Below are 22,538 nucleotides of genomic sequence, written 5' to 3'. Positions count from 1 at the left end.
ACACTTGCCAGCGGAGCAAAGTCCGAGGATGCCCAAAAGTCTTAACATCCCTCGATGGATCAAGAGGCTACCAACGCTCAATCCATCGCAGGGCGGAGCCGGAAAGCCCTCCTACCGCGGGTAGATTCTGGCGACACATCAGCGTCATCTGGGGCAATTTAAAGCAGAAAGGGTTGTGGTATTGGCAATCCAACGTGAACTCCCCAACTTGGTTTGGGTCCTGCATCAGACTGCAGGACGCTGGGCTACGTGTCAATCATGCAGAGGTTCTATCATAACCCTGTAACTATAGCTTTTCCCTAAGAATAATTGCCAGTTCATCGGCTGGTCTGGCCTGCCCGGCTTTGAAGAGGAATGTGTGTCATTTCTTCGTTGTTGTCTTGCTGCTCGAGAGTGCGAAGTCTAAACTCTCTGTCTTAAAACAATTGACCTTGGTCAACTCGTCGCGGTGCTGCAATAAGCTTGCAAAGGATATTGCTCATCTTTGTAACTTGGTTCATGAGATTTTGATTCTACAGCAGAAGCGAGACCAACTGGTGGCTTGTGAGCCACAGCATTTGCACAGCAGCCGCAGTGTCATCGAACGAGAGCTCCCTGCAGCTTGCAGCGAACGTTGGCACGAAAGAATCCTCAAATTTCAACCCCACAGGCTACAAATGGACGACAAGTCGCCAAATTGAGCGGCCAGCAAGCCAAACGAAGCATGCAAAAGGAAGAAAGATCGGTTCCTGCAAATTACCGTGACGTTGAAACGATTCAAAGACGAAGTGAGAGGCGCGGAAAGCTCTGGCCATATCCACACCGCCTCATCAAAGAGTCAGCATAAAGGCTCTTCCATACCCGTCTGAAATCGCCGTTGCGATTGATCTTGTGGGGTTCCAATTGATAGAGGTGAACGATCTTGAATTCCTTGCAAAGCGCAATGATTCAATCCCCGTTTCTCGCATCTATCCAAGTGGACAGGAACATCGCCCATCGTCCCGTTACAAGGACCGTGGCATCGGGCCGTGCCTGACATCCGACACCATCATCACCGGCACCAACGAAGCCGGCGTCAATCAAGAGGGGGCACAACACAACCCAAGGAATTCCGCAAAGCGGACACGAAGGAACTAAATAGAGACATCGACAGCCTCCACGAGGCCCCGTTCTGGAAAACATCCGCAATTGCAGGCGCATTGAAATCTCCGAGCCAGACGCGGCGTGACCCCTGATTGGACCGAAGGCAACGGGGGTGGGCGAATGGGAACCGCGAAATAGCATCTCAACGAGATCATTGGGGCATCGACGGGTCGGATCACCTCGTCCAGATTCTGTGCTGACCGCTCCTCATTGACTACGGGTACCGCTGGGTCTCTGAAACTGTCGAAGGTAGTCCCTGCGCTTAGGAGGCTGGGGAGTCCGGCTCATCATCCAAGGAAACTGGTACCGGATCGATCTACGAGAGCCGGAGGTGACTCGCGAGTACTTGAGAATCGTCTGCTGGGCATCCGAAATCACTGTGAAGTCCAAAGCTACATTGCCACCATCGAGAGCTGGAAACTTTCATCCTTTGTCGACTCTCGGATAACCGAATGCACTTTCTATACCCTTTCTAAGCCATTGAGCTGTCAGTTACCCATCTCTGAAACGAGAAGTTGTCCTGATATCATTCCACTCCTTTGGACCAGACCACTCTTGACCGGAGGCTTGGATCGGACGCCACCGGTATAACGCGACGAGGTTCTGAGAGACTGCAAGAAACGGACGTGAGCACATCAACCCCTAACGGGAGGTTTGAAAAGAGGAACTCAAACATCAAACCGCGAAGTGCTTGGATCAAGAACTTATAGCATTGAGGAAGATAAAAGCAAACATCTCGGCACGGCAGCTTGACCACAAGACACCGGCAAACAGTTGGTTGCAAATCAGTCCTCCCCGTGGAAGACGAATTGCGAGAGTAACGAGAACCAAAATCAGATGGTGAGTGAATTCAGTTGCATCATGACAATCGTAGCTTCATTTCTTCAAACCGTGAATCTATTTCACTTACTATGCATTTCGCTCTTCTTTCACTCACTCGTTTCTTCTCCACAACAATACCATGTTCCAGTAAACTCAGACACCATTCTTCGAATTCTCAAGCGATACTCGTGCTCACTCTCACATCATGGCGCCACACATGCAACCTCATCCATCTTGTGTTTTATCTGCCGAGACTTTAGACAAGGCTGACCATCATCCAGCCGATTGCGGCATGGCATCCTCTGATGTTGACCAAAGGTATCTCGGCCAACTCGCGGCGCTATCTCAGTCCCATGCGCTCCTCTCCTCGTCCCTCTACCAAATCCTCGGTCTCTCCGTTCTCCTTTCTCGGCGATTGTTCCGCGCCCGGAAGTTGCGTCGCTTGGACACATCTCGAGACACCAAGAGCTTGAACCTTTACCATCACATTTTGTGGTTAAGCCGCGAAGGTCTTGCAACCCTCGAGGTCGGCGTACTCCCGTACGTCGAGCGTGCAGATCATAGTGCGGAATTACGCGTCCTAGCAGCAAAGCTACGCGCAAGCTTCTACCATATCTTTTGCCTCTTCCATAACAATCCACCAGTGACATCAATTGGTGGAGGATCTTCGCCCGGCTCCGGAAGCAAGCCAACAGCACAAGGGACTGGATCTGGGGCCTTGGAGGGAAGAACGCCGAGCACGGGCCAGAAACGGAAATCTGGAGGCCCGACTCAGGACAACTCTCCCAACAATGGTCAAGGGCGCACGAAGTTGCGAGACCCAATCCCGAGCATCACGTCGGAAGCCTCGTATATCACCAATCCATACTCCAATATTACTCCCCTACGCCCCGAGAACACGGGTCTGGTTCCGACTCCAACTTCGGGTGCGGGGCCAAGCTCAGTAGCTCGAACTCAATTGCCACCAGGGCTACCACCGGGATTTTCACCGCTTCCTCCACATCCTAGCTCGTTCATCCTTCCAGCTCTGAACTACATACCGACCACAACATCGCTATTCGCACATGCGACGAGTCTATCCACAACTCTCCTTCCCGGCTCCCATCCCCTTCGACTTTCGGTCGCGTTGGAGCATTCCGCGTTCTTGTGGGATGTCGCCCATGATTATGATGGGGCCAAGCGACTCGCACGAGGAGCGGTTAGGGAGGTATATCGCGCCGACGAAGGGTTGACGGACACCGAGTTTGAGGTTGTTGCAGGGTTGGTCGGCTTACTCGGCGGCGTGATGAGACGAGTTGCGCCTGGCGAGCAGCCGACACCCCAACCAGATGCAGAGGGCGAAGAACAGCGAACGCCGCAAGGGAAAGGGAAAAAGAATGAGCGCACTGCAAGATCAGAGCATACGCCACTAGAATCGACACCGGAACGAGCAGTGCAACAGCCCGTGGTGCCGCAAACGAGTCAGCCATCACCAGCGCGGTCTCGGGAATCACCACGGGCTGCTCCAGTGACCACCAAACCTTCTCCAAGGCGAGACACTACTGCAGAAAGCCCAGCACGAACAGCTGCCGTTCAACTCCCGTCTATGCGTCATCCGCGACCTTCTGGTCCACTGCACGACCCTGTTGTGTCAGCGTCCTATGCCTACACATACATTCCGCCCACCGCCCGGCCAGTGGGAGTACCATCAATTCCCATGCCGATTTACCCTACCTCACAGGCATCCACACAACCCCGGCACGCCCGACAACCCTCTGATTCGAAACGATCACCCCAATCCACCACAACCAGACTCCGCCGTCGCTCTTCTGGAAGTCCTCCATCACGAACAGCCTCAAGACGTGTGTCCCCTCCTTCTACAACCCCACAACGAACATCTCCGGCGACAACCCGAACAAGCTCCACTACGACACGCACACCCGCACACTCCCACAAACGCACTCCCAGCGCTCGCACACCTGCTGGACCGAGCCCAAAGACTCCGGTCGGGCCGAGCCCAATCGATAAACCACTCCCGAACACACCCCCGTCATCCGGCCGCCAGCGCTCCCTACGCCACACGAAGCAAGGCAGCATCAGCCCCGAGTCCACCCCCATCCACCACGCCGTCACAGGCTACCACGACACCAGCCCCAAGTCGCACCCACGATCCCACGACCACCCACCTGACCTCGACCCCTCCCGCCACAGCGACGAAATCCGCATCGCCTACGACGACACCCCCCCAACCTACCACCACCAAACCCGGCCCCGCGAAAGAGGCCACAGGTGACAATTACCGCGAGAAGAAACCCGTTTCCCGTCCCCCCCATCGTCCTCCGGCTCCCCCTTCCCCCCACCCATGACCATCCCCCGCGCCTTCACCCGCCACGGGCACCCGAGCGACCGCGACGAGATGCTCGACGCAGCGGGGATTGAACGGGAGGATGGTGAGGGGCGACAGGAGTCGGATGGGGCGTCAGATTGGAGGCAGGCGGTGTTGAGGGAGGGGGAGGCCGGGGGATTGATGGGGGGCCGGGCTGGGGTGGGCCCTAAGAGGAAGAGGAGGAGGAGGGTTTTGAAGTGTGAGATTATGTGAAAGAGGGGGCAGGGTGTGGGGGATGGGTGGAAGGCTCTTCTCGCGGGTTATCTGAAGGTTGGAGGTCGTGTTGGTAACGATGGATGGGTGAGGGTAGTAATTGAGGTGCATATGGAGTTCAGGAGCAGTTGAGTTGGTAGAGGGTGAGGAATTCTGTTCTTGTACAGTTGTTTTATACCCAGCACGATGGATTTATTTCATGGCAAGCGGAGTTCATATGAGGTGGAGGATACCTGTTGATACCGCTGATGCATGTATTATCATATTGCCGCTGCAATCATGCAGCATTATACATACTTATCAATATATCTTCGATTATCTTAGTCGTCCTCACTTTGATCTTCGTCTATATAAAGTCCAGGAGACGTGGTGGTATTAGCCGCGTGAGGAGGAGGTGGGATTGAGATTATCCAATCAATGGCATGCGACCTTCTTAGCGGCAAATCATGTATTCTATTAACCCAATCAGATGTGCGCTTTGCTGAATATCCAGACTAGATCACTACTTAGTCCACAGGCCTTCACTTCATTCGACCTTAGCTGCCAATACAGTTTGACCTCCAAGGTGAAATCTTCTCAAATATTCGCTTCAACCTTTTATGCTCCTGGTGAGGTGACTAGATATCTGATTGTCTCGGATCGGAAGCCCGATTTCTACGCGACTAAATACGGGGCCTCAGCCAATCACGGTCTGTGCCCACGGCTATGTGGGCATCGGGCGGCATCCGGCCTCGGGCCCACCAGCAACCTCCCGACCCCAGAGTCGCCAGTGTTGTCCGTCGCGGTAGATTTCGGTATATCTCCACAGCCAACAGTCCTACTTCGTGTTCCACATGTCGGAGATCAGCTTTAAGTCAGCATTTAGAGCGCGATACTCACAAGGATCAGGTGATCTACAGCTATTCTTCCATACGCTGATTGGATGATGCAGACAGGTAGTATTGGCACCTCGGGGTCGGAGGAGTACCCCATACCTGTACTTACCTCTAGCCGAGCTTGAGGGGACAAGCCGAGTGCTGTACGGCGGCCTTTTCTATATTTCATTGTCCTCAAGACTTGAGTATTCTTCAAGAAAGCATAGCTATACACGTCGATCACAGCAGGTTCTTAGTATCGTTCTTGGCTACAGGTCTTTTTCTTGTCATCCACTTCCACCCTTGAAGTCGCCCGTATACAAAATCACTACCCTCTTCGGGGCTTCTATTTCAACCACTTACAATGGCCTCTCCAGCAAAGGTCATCCCCTTTTCAGAACCCCCGTGGCTCGCCGGCCTCCCGTCACCATATTTCAACGAATCCCACCGCAAATGGCAAAAGGTCTGCCGCGAATTCATCGGCAAGAACCTGCATGAGAATGCGCTTCAATGGGAAGACGAAGGCGAAGTCCCTCCGGAAGTGTTCCAGAAGTTCACCGAGGCTAACATGCTCATTCCCAACCTCCCGGCCCCGCTCCCCGTCGAGGCGTTGAACCGACTCGGCATCTACGAGCTGCCCGGCGGATTGCGGTTGGAGGACTTTGATTACCTGCACTTTTACGTGTATGTAAACGAGATCCGGAGAGCGGGGCTGGCGGGGCCGCCGAACTCGGTGATCGCGGGTATGGCGTACGGCGTGCCTCCGATCCTCAAATACGGGAGCAAGGAGTTGCAGGATCGGTTCCTGCCGGACCTGATGCGGGGAGGGAAGCGGATTTGCATTGCGATCACGGAGCCGGGTGCGGGTAGTGATGTCGCTAATATACAAACTACTGCCAAGAAGTCACCGTGTGGCAAGTACTATATCGTGAATGGCTCGAAGAAATGGTGAGTATCTTGGCAGACAGCCTTGAATACAGTCACTGATATCCCGCTCATAGGATTACCAACGGCGTCTGGTCACAATACGCCTCCATGGCCGTCCGAACCGGCGGTCCTGGCCGCACCGGCCTCTCCCTCCTCGTCGTCCCTCTCCTTGGCCACGAAGGCGTGTCCATGCGTCGCCTCAAAAACAGCGGCGCCGCCACCTCCGGCACGACCTTCATCGAGCTCGACGACGTCAAAGTGCCCGTGGAGAACCTCATCGGCGAAGAAGGCCAAGGCATGAAGATGATCATGACGAACTTCAACCACGAGCGGCTGAATATCGCGATCGGGGTAACGCGGTCGGCGCGCGTGGCGCTGTCGTCGGCGTTCGAGTACGTGATGAAGCGTGAGGCGTTTGGGAAGGCGCTGATCGAGCAGCCGGTGGTGCGGCATCGGTTGGCGAAGGCCGGGGCGGAGTTGGAGAGCTTGTCGGCGTGGGTGGAGCAGTTCGTGTATATGATGACGAAGTTGAAGAAGGAGGATGCAGATCGGGAGTTGGGAGGGTTGACGGCGTTGGCGAAGGCGAAGGCGGGGATGGTGCTGGATGAATGCGTGAGGACGGCGGTGTTGTTGTTTGGGGGGAATGGATATACCCGGAGTGGACAGGGAGAGGTCGTTGAGAGTAAGTCTATCCATCCCCTTGTTCTGGCTTGGTATATGAAAACAGGATACTAATTCGCAACCAGAGCTGTACCGTGAGATCCCAGGTGCTCGGATACCGGGTGGTAGCGAGGATGTGCTCCTGGATTTGTCAATCAGGGAGTTGGTGAAACACTTTAGGGCTCAGAGTGCGGCGCTTGATAAGCCTAGCAAGTTATAGACGGATTTAGGGTTATCTGATTGCAATTTGACTCGATATGTAACATTTCATGGACATCGAGTATTAGAGCAATGTTCCACGTCCCAGGATTTAGCATGACAATTCAGCGAAACAGATCTCCTTCTAACCTGGTGGATCCGTAGACCGAACTAATGTCGAGCTCTGTTAATACAACACACTGAGATATGTACAGATTTTGTACCATCCTGTCTCAGCTACCTGCTTCAATCTCTTGCTCTTTGAAGATGCATGATGGTCGACAGCTGTTGATTTCTCCCCCCTTGGTCGATGGTCTGGGAAACAAAACCATTACATGCCAGTGGACGACTGGCTTATTTTGCTTCCTCTGGATGCTCTTTCTCGTAAATCCAATCGTTCAAGCCTTCCCTATTCCTGTAGATCGGTTAGTCCAAGGATGAAAACACGTCATGATAGAATTTTTGCGTACCTCACGATCTCGATCGCATAAAACTGCATCCGTACGGCTAATCCCGTTAGCAATCATTGAATATCCATGCCAAATCATCGCAAAACAAACCGAAGATAGTCTCCTTTTCGCCGTACTCGTCCTTGGGATTGGCACGGAGCATCGTCCCATAATTGAAATCCTCGATCTTCTCCGCGTACTGATTGACGAAATTCCGCCATCTCTCCTTGCCGGCCTTGCTCTTCATCTCGTCTTCATTGATGGTGGCTTTCGGGTCGAAGTCCGGGAATTCCTTCTTGAAGTGCTCGTAGATCTCGTCGTCGTACTTGGTCAACCGTAAACGGGAACCACGCATCTTTTGAAGGATCGCCCAATAGGTGAGCATCTGCTGGACGGCTGGAATTAAGTCAATTTTTCACGTCTATGAAAATGGTTCGGATGCCAAAGACCTTTGACGGCGAATTGCTTCTCGATCTGTGTTTGATCATTAGTAACGACTTCATTTGTTCAGCCAGATCATCGGCCATACATCTTCAAAGTTATCCGCCTCTTCGGCATTAAACTTAGCTGGGGGAGCTACTTCCGACATGTTTAAAGGATGAAGACAAAGTACACGGTGAATAAAATATTTGATAGTTCTGCGATCTGGATATCATACTCGGAGAGCATTGCAAAATCACAATACTAATGCCTCAGGCAGAAGTTGAAAATTGTGACGGAGTGAGGCATCAAGGCGATTATCAGGCGCCGACGTCATATGCGCGATACCATCTTCGGCCATTGCGGGGATTTTGTTTTGGGGAGTATCGCGAATTCGGAGAGTCAGAATCTCCAACGAGCTAGACGAAGTATAGGGTGGATTGAGGATCGAAAATTGTTCGTCCTCTGCCATATAGCTTCCCTCACTGAAATTAAAGGACACAGTCGCCCGCAATGGCTTCTACGATGTTGGCAAGATCGTCGACGCGGTCATTGGTGTCAACGCTACAGCTTCGAGTGACAGTTCCGATATCAAGCAGATGTTACGCGACAGGTCATTCAATACCTCCAGTATGTGCAGATTCAAGTCAAAAGAGCTCTGCAGAGAGGGGAATTCAAAGTACTCATCTGTTGAAACCAGCTAAACGACCAATCCCTCCTGAAATCGAAGGCATTCATCCACGGCGAATGGGTAAATGCTGATTCAGGGAAGACGTTCGAAGTAAAGGGTCTGTCACCTAATATCAGTCAATCAGTTCGCACTCTAACTCGACCATAGACCCATCGACCGGAAAACTCATCACCCATGTCGCGGAGCTCGACGTCGCCGAAACCCAGCGCGCAATCCGCTCCGCCAACGACGCCCTCGCCTCATTCCGCCGCACCACCGCCAAGGAACGCAGCCGCTTCCTCCGCAAATGGTATGACCTAACAGTCGCGCACACCGACGACCTCGCGAAGATCATCACCTGGGAAAACGGCAAGCCCCTCGCCGACGCCAGGGGCGAGGTGAACTACGCCGCCACCTTCATCGAATGGTTCGCCGAGCAAGCCACACGGATCGACGGCGCCGTCCTCCCCGCCAGCATCCCGGGCAATCGCGTCCTCGTCACGAAGGAGCCCGTCGGCGTCTGCGGCCTCATAACCCCGTGGAACTTCCCCGCCGCGATGATCACGCGGAAGCTCGCACCCGCTATCGCCGCCGGGTGCACGACGGTGTCGAAGGCGCCGGGCGAGACGCCGCTGACGGCGCTGGCGTTGGCGGAGCTGGCGGCACGTGCGGGGTTGCCACCGGGCGTGATGAACGTAGTGACGTCGCTGGCAAACACGCCGGCGGTGGGGGAGACGTTGGCGACGGATCCGCTGGTGCGGAAGATTAGCTTTACGGGGAGCACGAATGTGGGGCGGCTGTTGATGAAGCAGGCGAGTGGGACGATAAAGAAATGCAGCTTCGAGCTCGGGGGGAACGCGCCGTTTATCGTGTTCGACGATGCGGATGTGGATGCGGCGGTTACGGGGGCTATCACCTCGAAGTTCCGCTCGAGCGGCCAGACATGCGTGTGCGCGAATCGGTTGTATATCCAAGAGGGGATCTATGAGGAGTTCGCGACGAAGTTCGCCGAGAAGGTGAAGGGATTCAAGATTGGCGGTGGCTACGGTGAAGGCGTTACCCATGGGCCCCTCATCCACGATCGCGCCGTCAGCAAGGCAGAAAGCCATGTCCAGGATGCCCTATCCCAAGGCGCGACAGTCATGATCGGTGGCCAGAAGCTCCCCGATCTCGGCTCCAATTTCTTCCAGCCCACAGTCTTGCGCGATATGAAGCCCGACATGCTTCTTGCGCACGAAGAGACATTCGGCCCCGTGGCAGGATTGTTTCCGTTCAAGACCGAGGCGGAGGTCGTCACGCTGGCAAATAACACCGAGGTGGGGTTGGCGGGATATTTCTTTTCGAAGGACGTTCAGAGGATATGGAGGGTGGCCGAGGCGTTGGAGGTGGGCATGATCGGGGTGAACACGGGGTTGATCAGCGATGCCGCTTCGCCGTTTGGTGGGATTAAGCAGAGCGGGTTCGGGAGAGAAGGAAGTATTTATGGCATTGACGAATACCTCGTGATGAAGAGCATAACCCTGGGAGGAATGGGGGGTGACTTGCAGAACTAAATGTCTTAATTTAGATGGGATAGACGGGTTTTGATCATAGAGTGACCTCTATAGGTCGTGCATCATACGTGTATCATAGGCCCAGGGAGGAATTTCATGAAGGATGCAATAAGGTTCATTAGAATGCATCGTGCTCATGATTCAAAGCCTTCAAAATCGCTTTGACCTTCCGATGCTTCAGCGGCAGCGGCAGCGTCGTCATCGTTGTCTCCCTCTCCTTCCTGCTCAACCTCATCCTCATCCTCAGCGTCATCGCTCCCCGCCTCATCCTCATCCTCATCCGACAAAGGATCGCTCTCCAGACCAGCGGACTCAACAACTTCCGATTCCGCATCGTCACCACCGACCTTTGATATCGGGCCTTTCGGGCCCTCCACCCAACCCGGAGGCAGCGTGCACCACGGCAGTTTTCCGCGGAGGAAGTCATTGAGGACCAGCTTCGCCACGCCCGATAGATCGGCCTCCCCGCCTTTCAGCAGCCGTCCACGCTTTCTGGCGATCATCTCCAGGAACTCGGTGGAATTATTATATCCGCTGATTTCGTAGGTCAGTTCGACATGGCGCTGGCGACACCGCTTGAGCACGGCGTCGATGTATTGCTCGGGGTGCTCGACTCGCTCGACGCGGACAACCCCTCGTAGGAGGATGTCTTCGTCGGTGTTGTTGTTGCTCGGTGGGACAACACCAGGGCAATCGATCAGGTATATCCTCTTCATCAAGGTGATGTATTGCCATTCCTTTGTCTCGCCAGGGCTGTTTATGGTCAGCGAATAAGCATGGAATTAATGTAGAATAACTTACATGGGTGCAACGGTGCAGACTTTCTTGCTTCGTAGGGCATTGATCATCGAAGACTTTCCAGTGTTGGGATATCCGATGAATCCTACGGATATTTGTCTTCGATCCTTATGCAGCGACGAAAACTGTCGTAGGACATTGATCAGGGCACCTTTGCCGAACGGATTGGTGATCGAGGAGCGGAACGCCATTGTTGGATACTCCTTGGAAAGGATCTTCACCCATCGGGCCTGAAACGATCAGTACACCGTCGTATAAACGCAAGTTCAAGCATGAAATTGTTGAATGTATGATTCATCACTAAGAGTGCAGCCATCGGAAATGTAGGCTGCGCCCAACTCGAGAGATTCACGAAAGACCTCAAAGCCAGGCCAGAACGGCCGGCGGCTTGCTCCCATAATCAAAACGACCATGGGAGCGCGAGGTCGAATTTATCTCCCAAAGTTGTAACAGACCCCTTCCACGGGAGATAAGGAAGGAGTCTTGACTTAACAATGGGAATCTAGATCGGAAAGGGGAGAAGGAAATAGGACTTACGGCGACCCTGGAGGGCACCAGATCGCATTTGTTCAAGGCGAACAATAAATGCTTGTGTGCAGCCTCCTCTCGGATGTACTTCTCCACACTCCGACACCGTGTACCTAACGGATCTCTGGCATCGAGGACTGGCATAAGTTAGAAATTGTAGCCTCAAAGTTTCTTGGATTTCGTACCATGTATGATCACGTCTGAGGAGTCGATGACTTTGTAGAGCTCGTTCCATATCCTCTTACTCTGGCCCTTGGAGAAGATTGCTTCTTTGGCAGTGTTCAACGTGTCATCCAAGTCCATAACAACGTTGCCATCAGCATCGTTGTCCGGGAAGAGTGCCTTGGCCTCCTCCTGCTTCCCATCATAATCATCCTGCATCTGTTCCGCCCGCTTGGCGAAATCCTCCATGGAACTCACATCCAGCTGCACCTTCTTTCGCCGCGCTTTCGGGCCGAAGGTCTCGCTGAACGGCATCGTCTCGAGCGCCATCTTGGCCTTATGTTTCTTCACGCCGTTCTCATGCAGGTTGTCGCGGATCAAAGTCATGGGGATCTTGTTGCGTTTGAGGAGGTAGGAATAGGGATCGGAAGTCTGAGCGGTGACGGCATCGCGAAATGCATTCAAGGCGGTTTGGGAGATAACTCTTGAGTTCGTGAACCATTTGCGGTGTGGCTCGACTCTCGCATTTGGAATGTCTCTTGATTGAAAGGTTGCGGCTTTCGTGATCCTGCCGGAAGCGTTTCTCTCTGCCTTCCCCTCATTGAACATATTAAGGGTCTTGAGCTTCTTTGCATTTCTACCGGCTAGAGTTAGTAACCGTTTATCCATCCGTTGGCTCAGTGTGCTCTCGTACCTGTAGAAGTTCTCGCCCTTAATTTTGGGATCGCCTTTGATTTTCCCTTCCCGATCCTTTCGGGCCGCTTCCTTCTTGTATTGACCCATCTTGAGGCGTAGGGAGTTTTCTGATTCTGTCTAATCGAATTATTGCAAAACGGTCGGGAGATGTAGAAAGCTACTTTCCCCTCAAAGTTGAGTTTTCATGCTGGTGGCTGTTCGATTTAATGTGGGGCGAGATGCGAAAAGTGTGGCAGGGCTCGAAATAGTAGCCCCAGGCTAATTAGGCATATATAATGATTCTATCACGTGATTACGCGTATTGATGAACTTCAAGTCCATTTCTAGATCCGGCGAGATATTATCAATCATCAAAGGAGCGGCTTTAAGCAGTTTATGCGTCTCTGGGTAACAAGTGATCAGTCATGGTTCGCTTAGCTGTTTAAGCGGATTCGGATGCTCCGTGAGGTTCTCGAGGAACGAAAAATCCAGCAGGCTCTCTCCAAAGTCCCTGAATCTATGTCCCGCAAAAGAGCCATGGAAAGAGACATGAAAACATTCGCCGGCGAACTAGACGGGTTGAAGTTTCACCCATATTTTGACACGTTTGATGCAAACACCCGTCCCGAGTGGAACTTGGATGTTGACGCAATCCGCTAGATATTAGGCAAGCACGTCCCTCAGTGGACGTTATTCCTCAGTCATATCATTTGCCACTGGCGATTCGAGAAACCATATCGACCCTGTTAAGAGGAGGTGTCTTCACGTGGGCAAATGTAAGTGATCTACATGATAGCAGCGATGTTATGCCGGTTTTGTGATAAGGACGCCTCCAATTTCCTTGCGAGAAGTCTCGTCCTGTACATGGTTACCAGTGCGGTCAAACCACGGGTGATTCAAACTCTTGCAGGAATGAGGCTGTGCGAAACCTATTAGAACATTAATTAGTTAAATTTAAGCCTCACTAGACAAGGCGAGGAAGGTTTGGTAATCAGCGGACCGTATACACTCCCTTTTGTTCACTAACATCAACATAGATATGTCTGACGACTCCATAGAGGTCTGAAAGTCCACCCGACCGCTGTCGTCTGGGATGCCGTTTCTGGGACCGTAGGAGCTGACGAATTTATACACCAGTGACCAACTCGATAGCGCGGGCTTGGTAAGTAGACCAGAATTCGGCCACACAACCAATCCTTGTGTAGGTATGTGTCTGATGGTGTGATGCGGACCTACCGGTGTCCCCAACCCACCACTCTCTACGCTATCTCCCCTTTGAACAATGGGGAGACCGTCCAGGTCATTTATTTTGCCATGAATATGCTAGGGGTATCTTGGTGGCCAATGTTCAGAGGAATTTCCAACTAGTCGCATTTACACAGCGCTAGATTCTCGGCATATGAGAAACCATGCGATACATTCGGCTCATGACGAGCATGGAACTGGTTCATAGAAATAGACCACATAGGCTGCATACATGGAGCAGAACGGCATGGCCCCTTCGCGTTCCTCCATTGGTTTTAGATCTACAAGCTCAGGCTTTCAGGGTATCATCGACAATCCCTTCCGCCGTCCCATTGCTCCACTCCTTCACCTTCTCCTTATCACACATCTCCAAAAGCCTCCCTAAAATAACCTTCAAATCGTTCTGGTGTTTGCTCCAAGACTTCATCTGCATCTTGATCCAGGCGATCACCCCATGTCGGGTAATGAGGGCCGTGCTGCCATCGACGAACGTCGCGCGGTATAGCAATGCGAGAACCCGTTGTCGAATCTGTAGTGTCGAATAGGGCGAGGAATACAATATCAGAATCCGCTCAAAGAGCTGGCGCGTACGAAAGATTTCCATGTCCTTCGAAACGTTAGCAATGTACCTATGATAGACCATTGTGCTTCTCACCTTTGGAGATCGTAGCGCCTCAATAAAGTAGTCCAAAAGCCATAGCGTCTCCATCCGGAACTTATCCCCTTCCTGCGACGAATTCAGCAGGATCTTCCCCGCAAAATGCGTCGGGATCCGATCAATCGTCCACTTCGGTCGTCGCATCAGGAAGATGTTGATCTTCGGATACAGGGCCCCGGACGGCTCCGCGAGGATCGGCAACGCTTTGATCGCGAACGCTGCCGCGGTGAACGGCAATCGCTCCTGTTCAATGATATCTTCGGCCGTCGAGAGCAGCTCGCCGAACATCATGTAGGTCTGCTGCGCGGCGGCATAAGACGAGGCTTTGACTTTTTCAGCGAACTTCCAGCCGTTGAGCATGGCTTGCTTCCGGATCTCGGGCGGCTCGGCGCAGAGGCAGAGAATCAGCTCGGCGACGTCGCCATCCATGATCGCGGATTCCACGTCTTTCTGCATCCAGCGCGTCAGTCCGGGGTAGTCATCCGTTCCGTGTTCCTTGAGTCCCGCTGCGGCCAGGAAGTCCGGCACCGTGAGTTCACCGGTGGGAGAAACCTCTGTTACTTCATCCGTCTTCGCTGGAGCCTTTTCTTTCACAACGGGCTGCTCCGATAGCGGGAGCTTTGCTTCCTTGAGATCAACGCGGAGCAACTTGGCCGACTTCTTCGAGCTGCAGGTGTCGTAAAGCTTCTGCCTGACGATATTCAAAACCGCAAGATTTTCACCACACCCGGCGAGTGTCACCAGCAGTCCGCTGACCCACGCTGACACTGAAGTAACGGTCGCTTCATCCTTCTTCTGGAGGAACGGCCACTGTTCAGCCAGAACAGCGATTATCGGACTAACCGGTTTGACAACGCCATCAGACTTCGACTCGTCTGCAGCAAGCATCTGTTCCAAATCATCGCCATATTTAATCTGCTTCCGGACGAATCGATTGATGCACTCATCCAGGAACGCCAGGCTCTGATCCACGTCTTTGACAGCACGCAGGCTGGTCACCAGCGCGCTCAATCCCGTCGGCTTGGTCTCCAACTGTAGGATGCCATTGTCGGATACGACATTCGTCAATACATCCAGAATTTGGCCGGAAGCACGGTCAGTGGACGCCACGAGGACCTTCAAGAGCGCAATGAAAGGCGAGTACTGCAGCTTCTCCGAACGGTTCCACCACTGGAATCCAGGCGAGCAGCCAGCAACATATACAAGGTGCTCCAGGTCCAGCAAATGCAATTGTCGTTCGTGCTCATCCTCAGCTGACTCTTCTTTCCCTCCATTGTTAGCGGGGGCTTTCGCCAAGCGCTCGAGCTTTTGCGTCAGAGCAACCGAGATGTCGAATTGTTCGCGCAAAGCAACTTGTGGGAGCGCCGAGAAGTACATCGTGAGTAAGCGAGAGGCTGCTTCGCGCTCCATGATTTTGTCGTCGCTCAAACGTCGGAACATGGTTACGGCTGTCTTCATGTCAGGGCATCGTTTGGCGAATTCGGCCTGGAGGGTCTCCAATGCGTCTTCAAACTGTGGGTGCTGGCGCAACTGGGCTGTGACGGCCTGTAGTTTCTCCATGCTCTTGATAAGAATTCGGATTGCAAAGAGATTGATGAGCTCGGAGCTGTGGTTGAAACATCGTGTCAAGGCCTTTTCAGTAAGTGGCCCCGGCAGGACGAACTCCACAAGGTCCTCTAAAGGCACCTGGGATGTCTTCGAAGTAAGTTCCGGGAATGGGGCCTGCACAGCTTTGAAGAGGAACGAGGCATAGCCGATCCAGGTGGCGGTTAGTTTGGGGTCGAATGGCATCGCCTCAGGCTTCTTGAAGTAAATGGGAAGCACAGGCGGCACGCGAGCGAAGATTTGCATCAGAATCTCTGCCTCATCCGCAATACTGTGGGGCCTCAAAACATTGCAAACATCTGATAGGATCCGAGTTTGAGGACCGGATTCGTTTTGTTGTTCTCCTTCCGTGCCACCTGTGGGATCTGCCTTTCGAAGGCGAGGTAAGACTCCAGACTCGGGATTCGTGCAAACGAAAGTGAGGAAAGCATAGGTAGCGTTGACTACCTTGCGTGCTACATCCTCTCCGTCGCCCGCTGGTACCTCGCGACGAGCTACAGGTAATAAGTTTGTCAAGCTTCGTCCATTGAAAATTCGGCCTTTGTCTTTCCGCATGAGATGCTTATCCAGCAGAACATGCTGCTTCAACGTATCGAGGGTCTCCAGCGCCAAACCGGGATGATCGAATTTGGCGAACTCAAACAGACGTCCGAAGATGCTTGCCTGCTTGACAAGATCGGTTTTGATCCCTTCGTTGCCAAATTTAAGGATAGCCAGCAAGTAGCGCACTGCGTTCGATCGGACCGACGGTTTCTGGAAACCATTTTCATCCGGTTGCTCATCCTCATCACGATGGATCGATAGATTCCGCGCCATAATCTTCGGCTCCAAGGTGGAGTCTCGATTCCGGTACACAAGCCGAACGAGAGCTCCACCGTTGAATGACGCAAGTTCGGAGAGGAGCCGAAGACATGGAGAGATGATGTACTCTCTATGCTTCGGGGCCGATAGACCACGGGAGAATAGCTTTGCATAGGTTGCGTGCAAAAGCGACTTGCCAAGTAGATCGCCATATTGCGTCAAATCGACGTCGGTAGAGATGGTCTTCATGAGCAATGCCAGGACGGCGGTCACAGCAGCATAGAGGGCCTCATTATCCGTCGAGCTAGCGAAGCTCCACATTTTGCAGAGGTCCTTTGCGAAGTCCACCTCGTCTGCGGTTTCAGGCTGGACATTTCGCAACTGCTCGAGGTACTCTTTCAGAACGGCCCTTTTCGGACTGGCTCCGTCGGGGTCACCGTACAAGATGGAGTCTAGGAAACCTTTGAATGTCCGGATTCCTAGTCGTGTTAGAAAACCCTCGCGATGTAGACACGCAATTCGTCTTACCATGTCTCATGGGCTGGACGTCATGTTGTTGGAATGCCAACAGGGTGTGGAGTTGTCTGGTGGACACGACATCCTCAAGAACAGCTTCATTGCGATCTTGATCAGTATTTCGAGGACCCAATGTCTCATGATTCGGATTGATCTTCTTCGGTCGTCGTTCCTCGCTCTTTCCGTCCTCGCCGTGTCTTCTCTGCTTAGACTTCCTGGCGAAATGATCGTCGTGATGAGGTCTTTTCGACATTTTAACCGGACTTTGCGGTTACAACCACCAAGGCCGTACTTTTGACCGATTTGAATACGAGTAATCGGCTAAACAGTTCAAGTCTGCACTGCGATATACGGTTGATCAAGAGTGCTGTTGTCGAAAATCTTGATAAAGTTGAGATTTCGTTGACAGGGGTCTGATGTCGCAGAAATTCTGTCCAATCATATGAACCCGTCGCGGTCTCTGGTGCAGGGGTTCTGCAGGGGTGTCGCGGAAACATATCCGTTCCAGGAAGCGTAGCCGACGGGCGAAATATTGAGGATACGAAGTCACTAAGAGCACCGAGGAGTCCGTACCTATTCGTCATTCCTTTATTAACCTCAAGCTTGTTGAGAACCTAAAACTCATATGATCCTACATTATAATTTCCAACTCTGGTCTCTTAAAAGTACGAAACTTTGACAACTACTCTACAGCCAGAAATGCCCATCTTGATCACCGGAGCCGCATCAGGGATCGGACTCGAATTCTTGAAACGATGGGCCCCCAAACAGATATGCATCGCTGTGGATAATGTCCCCATCCCACTCGACTGGCTTCCGGAAGGATATGAACATTCGGTCCTAGCGTATACCGTTGACCTGACGTCTCCGACGGCAATTGAGAAGCTCGGGCAAAAGCTGAAGCAGGTTTCCATCTCGTGCATAATACACAGCGCCGGTATACGAGGCCTGGTCTCTTCGATCCACCAGACGAATCCGACCGACGTGCGAAGCGCAGAGACAATGGAGTCAATGGACGCGGCGACGATGACTACGACGTTCCAAATCAATGCGCTGGGGACCTTCTTGCTCGTCAAGGAATTGTTTTCCAGTCTCAGATTGGCGCTACAGCTTGGCGACGAAGTCAAGGTCGTGGTCATGTCGTCACGGATGGGTTCTATTTCGGGGAATAATTCAGGAGGAGGATACGCATATCGTGCGTCAAAAGCCGCGCTGAACGCCATCGTCAAGTCATTCGCCGTCGATATCCCTGAAATGACGTTTCTCATGGTTCATCCCGGCCGTGTCGAGACGGGGCTCGTTCTGGCTAAGGAGCAGGGTGCAATGAGGGCCGAGGAGAGTGTTAGCGACATGATCGCGCTGTTCGACCGCCTTTCAAGCAAAGACTCAGGACGATTCTTGGACCGCTTCGGAGAAGACATTCCATTCTGACCGATACGTACGAGGATTAAATATTAGTCATACTCGTGCTCGTGCCTGGACATCTATTCTATCATGATATCCAATTCCGCCACCGCACCAGCAAGGATAAGAACAAAGCAATGAATACCCAACTCAGGAGGAATTTTGACTCCTCAACCTCCTTCCGACCCCAGCGTGTCCAACACTGGCGCTCAAATTCTGCACAAGCGGCACGTTCTCCCGATCCGCTCCATGTCCCACGCCAACGACTGTCATCCGCGTATTCCGCTTCATCGGCAACTTGCTCTCCGAGCTCAGCTTCTCTTGCATCCCAACGGCGTTCGTGTTCTGTCTCTTCTGCGCAGGTTTACCAAGCGCATCGGGCACAGACACAGCACTAGAATCCCCCCCAGTCGGCATGCCGACGACATTCACATCCAGCTCCTTCAAACCTGAGGAGCTAGTCGACGTGCTTGTTGCCGGCCGTGACACGGACGGCGACACCGGCACTGCAGAGCTATCAGCGTCGGCGAAGATCTTAGCTTTGTTGGGGCTCTTGGCACCGGTCCCATCTGCAGATTCGGATGATTGGCTTCGTGCTCTGGCGATGAGGAGATCATGGCTCTGGGTTCGGGGGAGGGAGGCCGGATATTCGTAGGTCGTCCGCTTGGGCGTGTTCCCGGTGGGTTTGTACTCTTCCAGCTGCCGATCTTCGATCTGCGACGCGAGGTCTTGGAGCTTGTCGATGATGGGGCCGGATGGCGAGACTTGGGAAAGGGTGTCGCGGGCGGTGTCAAATCGAGAGGTCATGTCGCTATCCAGATCTTTGACGGTGTCGAGGGATGATTTGAAATGCGCGCCGATGCTTGAGTAGGATACCTCGGCGGTTGAGGCAAGGTTTTCGAGTGATGTGAGGTGAGATTTGTGGTGTGCGTCGTTCGTCTCTTTGATACGGCCCACAATGCCGTCGAGCGCCTGTAACTGCGAGTCCATGTGGCCTTTCTGCTCTTCCACAATCCGGGAGGTGGAGTCATGAACCGCTGAGGTGGTCGTTCGAAGTGTCTCCGTATGCTCGTTCGCTTTCTGTATAAAAATCAGTCTCCCGTACATGTCTTGCTCTGACCAAATTACTTACCGCAAAGTCTCCCTTTATCTTGCCTTTCACTGAATCCCGAGCCTGAGTCATTGACTGAATCAGACCCGTAGATTTGCCGGCCCACGCATCCATTCCTGAACCATAGGCCGCATTGGCTTCTGAGAACTCCTTTGAAGATGCTGCGAAAGATCGTTGCCATTGTCCCAGAAATCCGGAGAACCGCGTCTCTTGCGCAGTAGCATTCGCTGCGACCAGTGACGAGATCTGCGCCAGAAGTGTTGTCCTGTCCTCAGATGCCTTCTGCTTCTCGGATTCGAATGCCGCTTGTATCCGAGTCTCTTGGTCTTGGGTCGATGCTAGCATCCTTGCATTCGCCTCGGATATTTCGGTCCGAAGTTCGGTGATTGTTGACTCTTGCTCATGAAGCGTTTTCAACAATTCGTCGAAGACCAATCGGAAATCTTTCCCTAGCGATGCGTACGAGGAGTGGAGTTGGGTCTGGAACCCATCAATTTCAGTCAAGATGCCGGCAGAGATGCGCTGTGATGCTCTTGAGAGATCATCTAGTCCCGAGCCGAGTTTTGACTTCGCATCCTCTCGGACGGTTTCAATGTCTCCTAGAACTGCATTCAAGTCAGACCGTGACTGTTCCGTTTGATCCATGACTTCTTTTGTCGAGGCGTGGAATGATTTCGATTGCTCCTGAATGAAGCCATCCGTCTTCTCCAGGTTCGCAATCTCATCGGCCACGAAGCCTCGCATGCGACCGGCAAGGTCGTTTAGCAAGCCATCCTGTTCTTCGCGGAAGTTTCCTACTAGTTCCTCCACGCTCCTAGCGCCCAGCGAAACGAGGTCTTGGGAACTGGCCCAAGTATCCCTGTTGAGGTTGTGAAGGTCGGATCGGCGCCGTAGTTTTGCATCCAACCCATTGATATGCTCCGTGGTCCGCTCAAGGGTACCTATCATGCTTGCACCTATACCTGCCAGCTCCAGTTCGGTGTGTTGATGAGCATTTCGGATGACCCTCTCTTCTGCCAGGCTCTGTCGAGTATGGCCTAGCACGATCTCCGTGTTCTCCAAGATGTTCTTTGTGTCATCCAGGACGGCCTTGGATGCCTCATTGTCTTTCTTGAGATTATTAAAGTTGGTTGTGAGGCTAAAGAGCTCTTGTACTTTGTTGCGGAGGTTGACCTCCATTGTCTCAATTTTGTCCCGCTGCTCCTCGCTAAGGATTCTTCGAGACTCGCTTTCTATAGTCATCCCTTCATAGATTTCCGAAGTAAGATAGACTCCATTCCGTTGTCTGGTTGCGATGAGTTCGCTCCTGAGCTTCTCGATCTCGCCAGTAAACTCTTTGAGAAGAGTTTTCTTGGAGAACACCTGGTTGACCTGCGGTTTGTTTCGGATATTCTTTGCCCGGAATGCGTAATCAAGTGATGAAATCGTCTCCTCCAGATTGCTCTTAGCGGGAGACAACGTCGCTATGATGCATGTCTTCGTCTGGCCGCCAAGTGAGTCTTGTAAAAGCCGTGTGAGCTTGGATTCTCTGTAAGGAATGTGACTGCCACGATCCACAAGCGCATTGATAACCCGACCGAGAGTCAGCAGACTCTTATTGATCAGGCCCGCCTCAGTTGCACGTTTATTCTCAGCTCCAGATCGCTGGATATTTTCGCTTCCTGCAAGATCGACCAAATTCAGCTTTCCAGCGCTCACCAACTCTTCACCGGTTTCAGATGATCGCTTCACGTACACGGTGACCGTGAAGACCGTGTGACTTCTTGAACTGAGATCGTTGCACTTGGTAGCTGCAACTTGGCGCTTGTGGCTTCCTTCGCGAAGCAATTCGATACCCTTCGATGCGCTCTCGATGAATTTTTCCTCCATGCCCTGGACTAAAGTGGCGGCATGCCCCTTTCGCGTATTCTCTTCGTAGATCTTGAGTTTCGTTCTGTCATCCACAGAGAGCAGATCGCGCAGTTCTTCGTTGTACAGCTCAATGAATGAACATTTCACGGACTTGTCGCCTTCATCACTGTCCAGTTTATTGAATAGGGAATGGAGAGCCCTAGGGATGATACCGGCTGCATCGGGCAGAGGGAGTATATCAGAGATGTCGCCTGACATTGTGTACGTCTTTCCAGTTCCGGTTTGGCCATATGCGAAGATCGTGCAGTTGAATCCGTCCAAAACCTGCCAAATGTTAGGGATTGCTATACCATGGATGCTTGTATAGCCCGAACCTCATCTAGAATGGGTGCCACCACTTCGTCAAACACCATGATTTGGTCCGCTGCTGGCGAAAAAACTTTATCGAAATGGTATGTCTTATTGCTCAGTGCGCTCGGTCCCATCGACAACTCCACCGACTTCCCTTTGATGCCATCCGTGGACACAACTACGCCGCTATTCTCTTTCACTTCGCGCTCGTTGCGACCACGACATCGCACCACCACATTGATGTTGGTCTCATGGGTCGAGTCCTGGTCAAACTCGCGCTCTTTGCGTTTCGAGCCGGCCATCTGCGTCGCCGGCGATTTGGATCGGGAAAAGGATGTCGTCGAAGTTACGGACCCAGCTGGAGATTGTCGCCCGTTGAAAGAAGGGGTCACGGATTGCGATCGAGAAGGGACGGGTCGAGGAGGGGGTCGCATAGCTCTTCGCGTATTGGTACTTGAAGGACGCGGTAGGGGAGGCATAATCGCGTGTATATATACCCGCGGAAGCAAATGTCTCGAAGATTTTCAGGGATTGCGCTGAAGTTCAGCTGTATTGAAGATTTGAAGTTGAGTGGGATGCG

At 52.7% G+C, this 22,538-nt stretch overlaps 8 protein-coding genes across 8 annotated transcripts; 4 read left to right on the top strand and 4 right to left on the bottom strand.

The window, feature by feature from the left end:
* Nucleotides 1-2,236: 2,236 nt before the first annotated feature.
* P152DRAFT_371762 (uncharacterized protein) lies at nucleotides 2,237-3,238 on the top strand (the record flags this gene model as incomplete). Its single annotated transcript, XM_033675528.1, has 2 exons — nucleotides 2,237-2,600; nucleotides 2,709-3,238. Coding segments are annotated over 2 exons (894 nt in total), but the record flags the coding sequence as incomplete, so codon positions are not given.
* Nucleotides 3,239-5,558: 2,320 nt separating this feature from the next.
* Nucleotides 5,559-7,580, top strand: P152DRAFT_1898 (acyl-CoA dehydrogenase). The gene is made up of 3 exons (XM_033674251.1): nucleotides 5,559-6,324; nucleotides 6,378-6,985; nucleotides 7,050-7,580. Exons 1-3 carry the CDS (start codon nucleotides 5,741-5,743, stop codon nucleotides 7,181-7,183), a joined length of 1,326 nt encoding a protein of 441 aa, XP_033538470.1. The 5' UTR covers nucleotides 5,559-5,740; the 3' UTR covers nucleotides 7,184-7,580.
* On the bottom strand, nucleotides 7,184-8,273 carry P152DRAFT_453458 (DUF757-domain-containing protein). Its single transcript, XM_033678374.1, has 5 exons — nucleotides 8,140-8,273; nucleotides 8,060-8,084; nucleotides 7,722-8,006; nucleotides 7,632-7,668; nucleotides 7,184-7,576 (listed from the first exon to the last, which is right to left on the bottom strand). The coding sequence occupies exons 1-5, from the start codon at nucleotides 8,197-8,199 to the stop codon at nucleotides 7,516-7,518; spliced, it is 468 nt and encodes a 155-aa protein (XP_033538469.1). The 5' UTR covers nucleotides 8,200-8,273; the 3' UTR covers nucleotides 7,184-7,515.
* A 144-nt stretch (nucleotides 8,274-8,417) lies between these two features.
* P152DRAFT_453457 (succinate-semialdehyde dehydrogenase mitochondrial precursor) lies at nucleotides 8,418-10,367 on the top strand. Its single transcript, XM_033678373.1, has 3 exons — nucleotides 8,418-8,660; nucleotides 8,731-8,818; nucleotides 8,869-10,367. Exons 1-3 carry the CDS (start codon nucleotides 8,544-8,546, stop codon nucleotides 10,251-10,253), a joined length of 1,590 nt encoding a protein of 529 aa, XP_033538468.1. The 5' UTR covers nucleotides 8,418-8,543; the 3' UTR covers nucleotides 10,254-10,367.
* P152DRAFT_426170 (NGP1NT-domain-containing protein) lies at nucleotides 10,244-12,524 on the bottom strand (the record flags this gene model as incomplete). Its single annotated transcript, XM_033677258.1, has 6 exons — nucleotides 10,244-11,006; nucleotides 11,055-11,281; nucleotides 11,411-11,442; nucleotides 11,585-11,716; nucleotides 11,765-12,378; nucleotides 12,436-12,524. The coding sequence occupies 6 exons, from the start codon at nucleotides 12,522-12,524 to the stop codon at nucleotides 10,388-10,390; spliced, it is 1,713 nt and encodes a 570-aa protein (XP_033538467.1). The 3' UTR covers nucleotides 10,244-10,387.
* Nucleotides 12,525-13,799: 1,275 nt separating this feature from the next.
* On the bottom strand, nucleotides 13,800-17,588 carry P152DRAFT_510189 (uncharacterized protein). The gene is made up of 3 exons (XM_033682647.1): nucleotides 17,254-17,588; nucleotides 14,317-17,204; nucleotides 13,800-14,268 (listed from the first exon to the last, which is right to left on the bottom strand). The coding sequence occupies exons 1-3, from the start codon at nucleotides 17,492-17,494 to the stop codon at nucleotides 13,951-13,953; spliced, it is 3,447 nt and encodes a 1,148-aa protein (XP_033538466.1). The 5' UTR covers nucleotides 17,495-17,588; the 3' UTR covers nucleotides 13,800-13,950.
* Nucleotides 17,589-17,827: 239 nt separating this feature from the next.
* On the top strand, nucleotides 17,828-18,733 carry P152DRAFT_1868 (NAD(P)-binding protein). Its single transcript, XM_033674222.1, has one exon. It carries the CDS (start codon nucleotides 17,941-17,943, stop codon nucleotides 18,670-18,672), a length of 732 nt encoding a protein of 243 aa, XP_033538465.1. The 5' UTR covers nucleotides 17,828-17,940; the 3' UTR covers nucleotides 18,673-18,733.
* On the bottom strand, nucleotides 18,668-22,500 carry P152DRAFT_453453 (kinesin-domain-containing protein). The gene is made up of 3 exons (XM_033678372.1): nucleotides 21,982-22,500; nucleotides 19,778-21,931; nucleotides 18,668-19,725 (listed from the first exon to the last, which is right to left on the bottom strand). Exons 1-3 carry the CDS (start codon nucleotides 22,435-22,437, stop codon nucleotides 18,796-18,798), a joined length of 3,540 nt encoding a protein of 1,179 aa, XP_033538464.1. The 5' UTR covers nucleotides 22,438-22,500; the 3' UTR covers nucleotides 18,668-18,795.
* Nucleotides 22,501-22,538: the final 38 nt, after the last annotated feature.

Source organism: Eremomyces bilateralis, assembly GCF_010015585.1.
Source record: "Eremomyces bilateralis CBS 781.70 unplaced genomic scaffold P152scaffold_1, whole genome shotgun sequence".
NCBI lineage: Eukaryota > Fungi > Ascomycota > Dothideomycetes > Eremomycetales > Eremomycetaceae > Eremomyces > Eremomyces bilateralis.
This window is presented reverse-complemented; position numbering and strand designations above follow the sequence as displayed.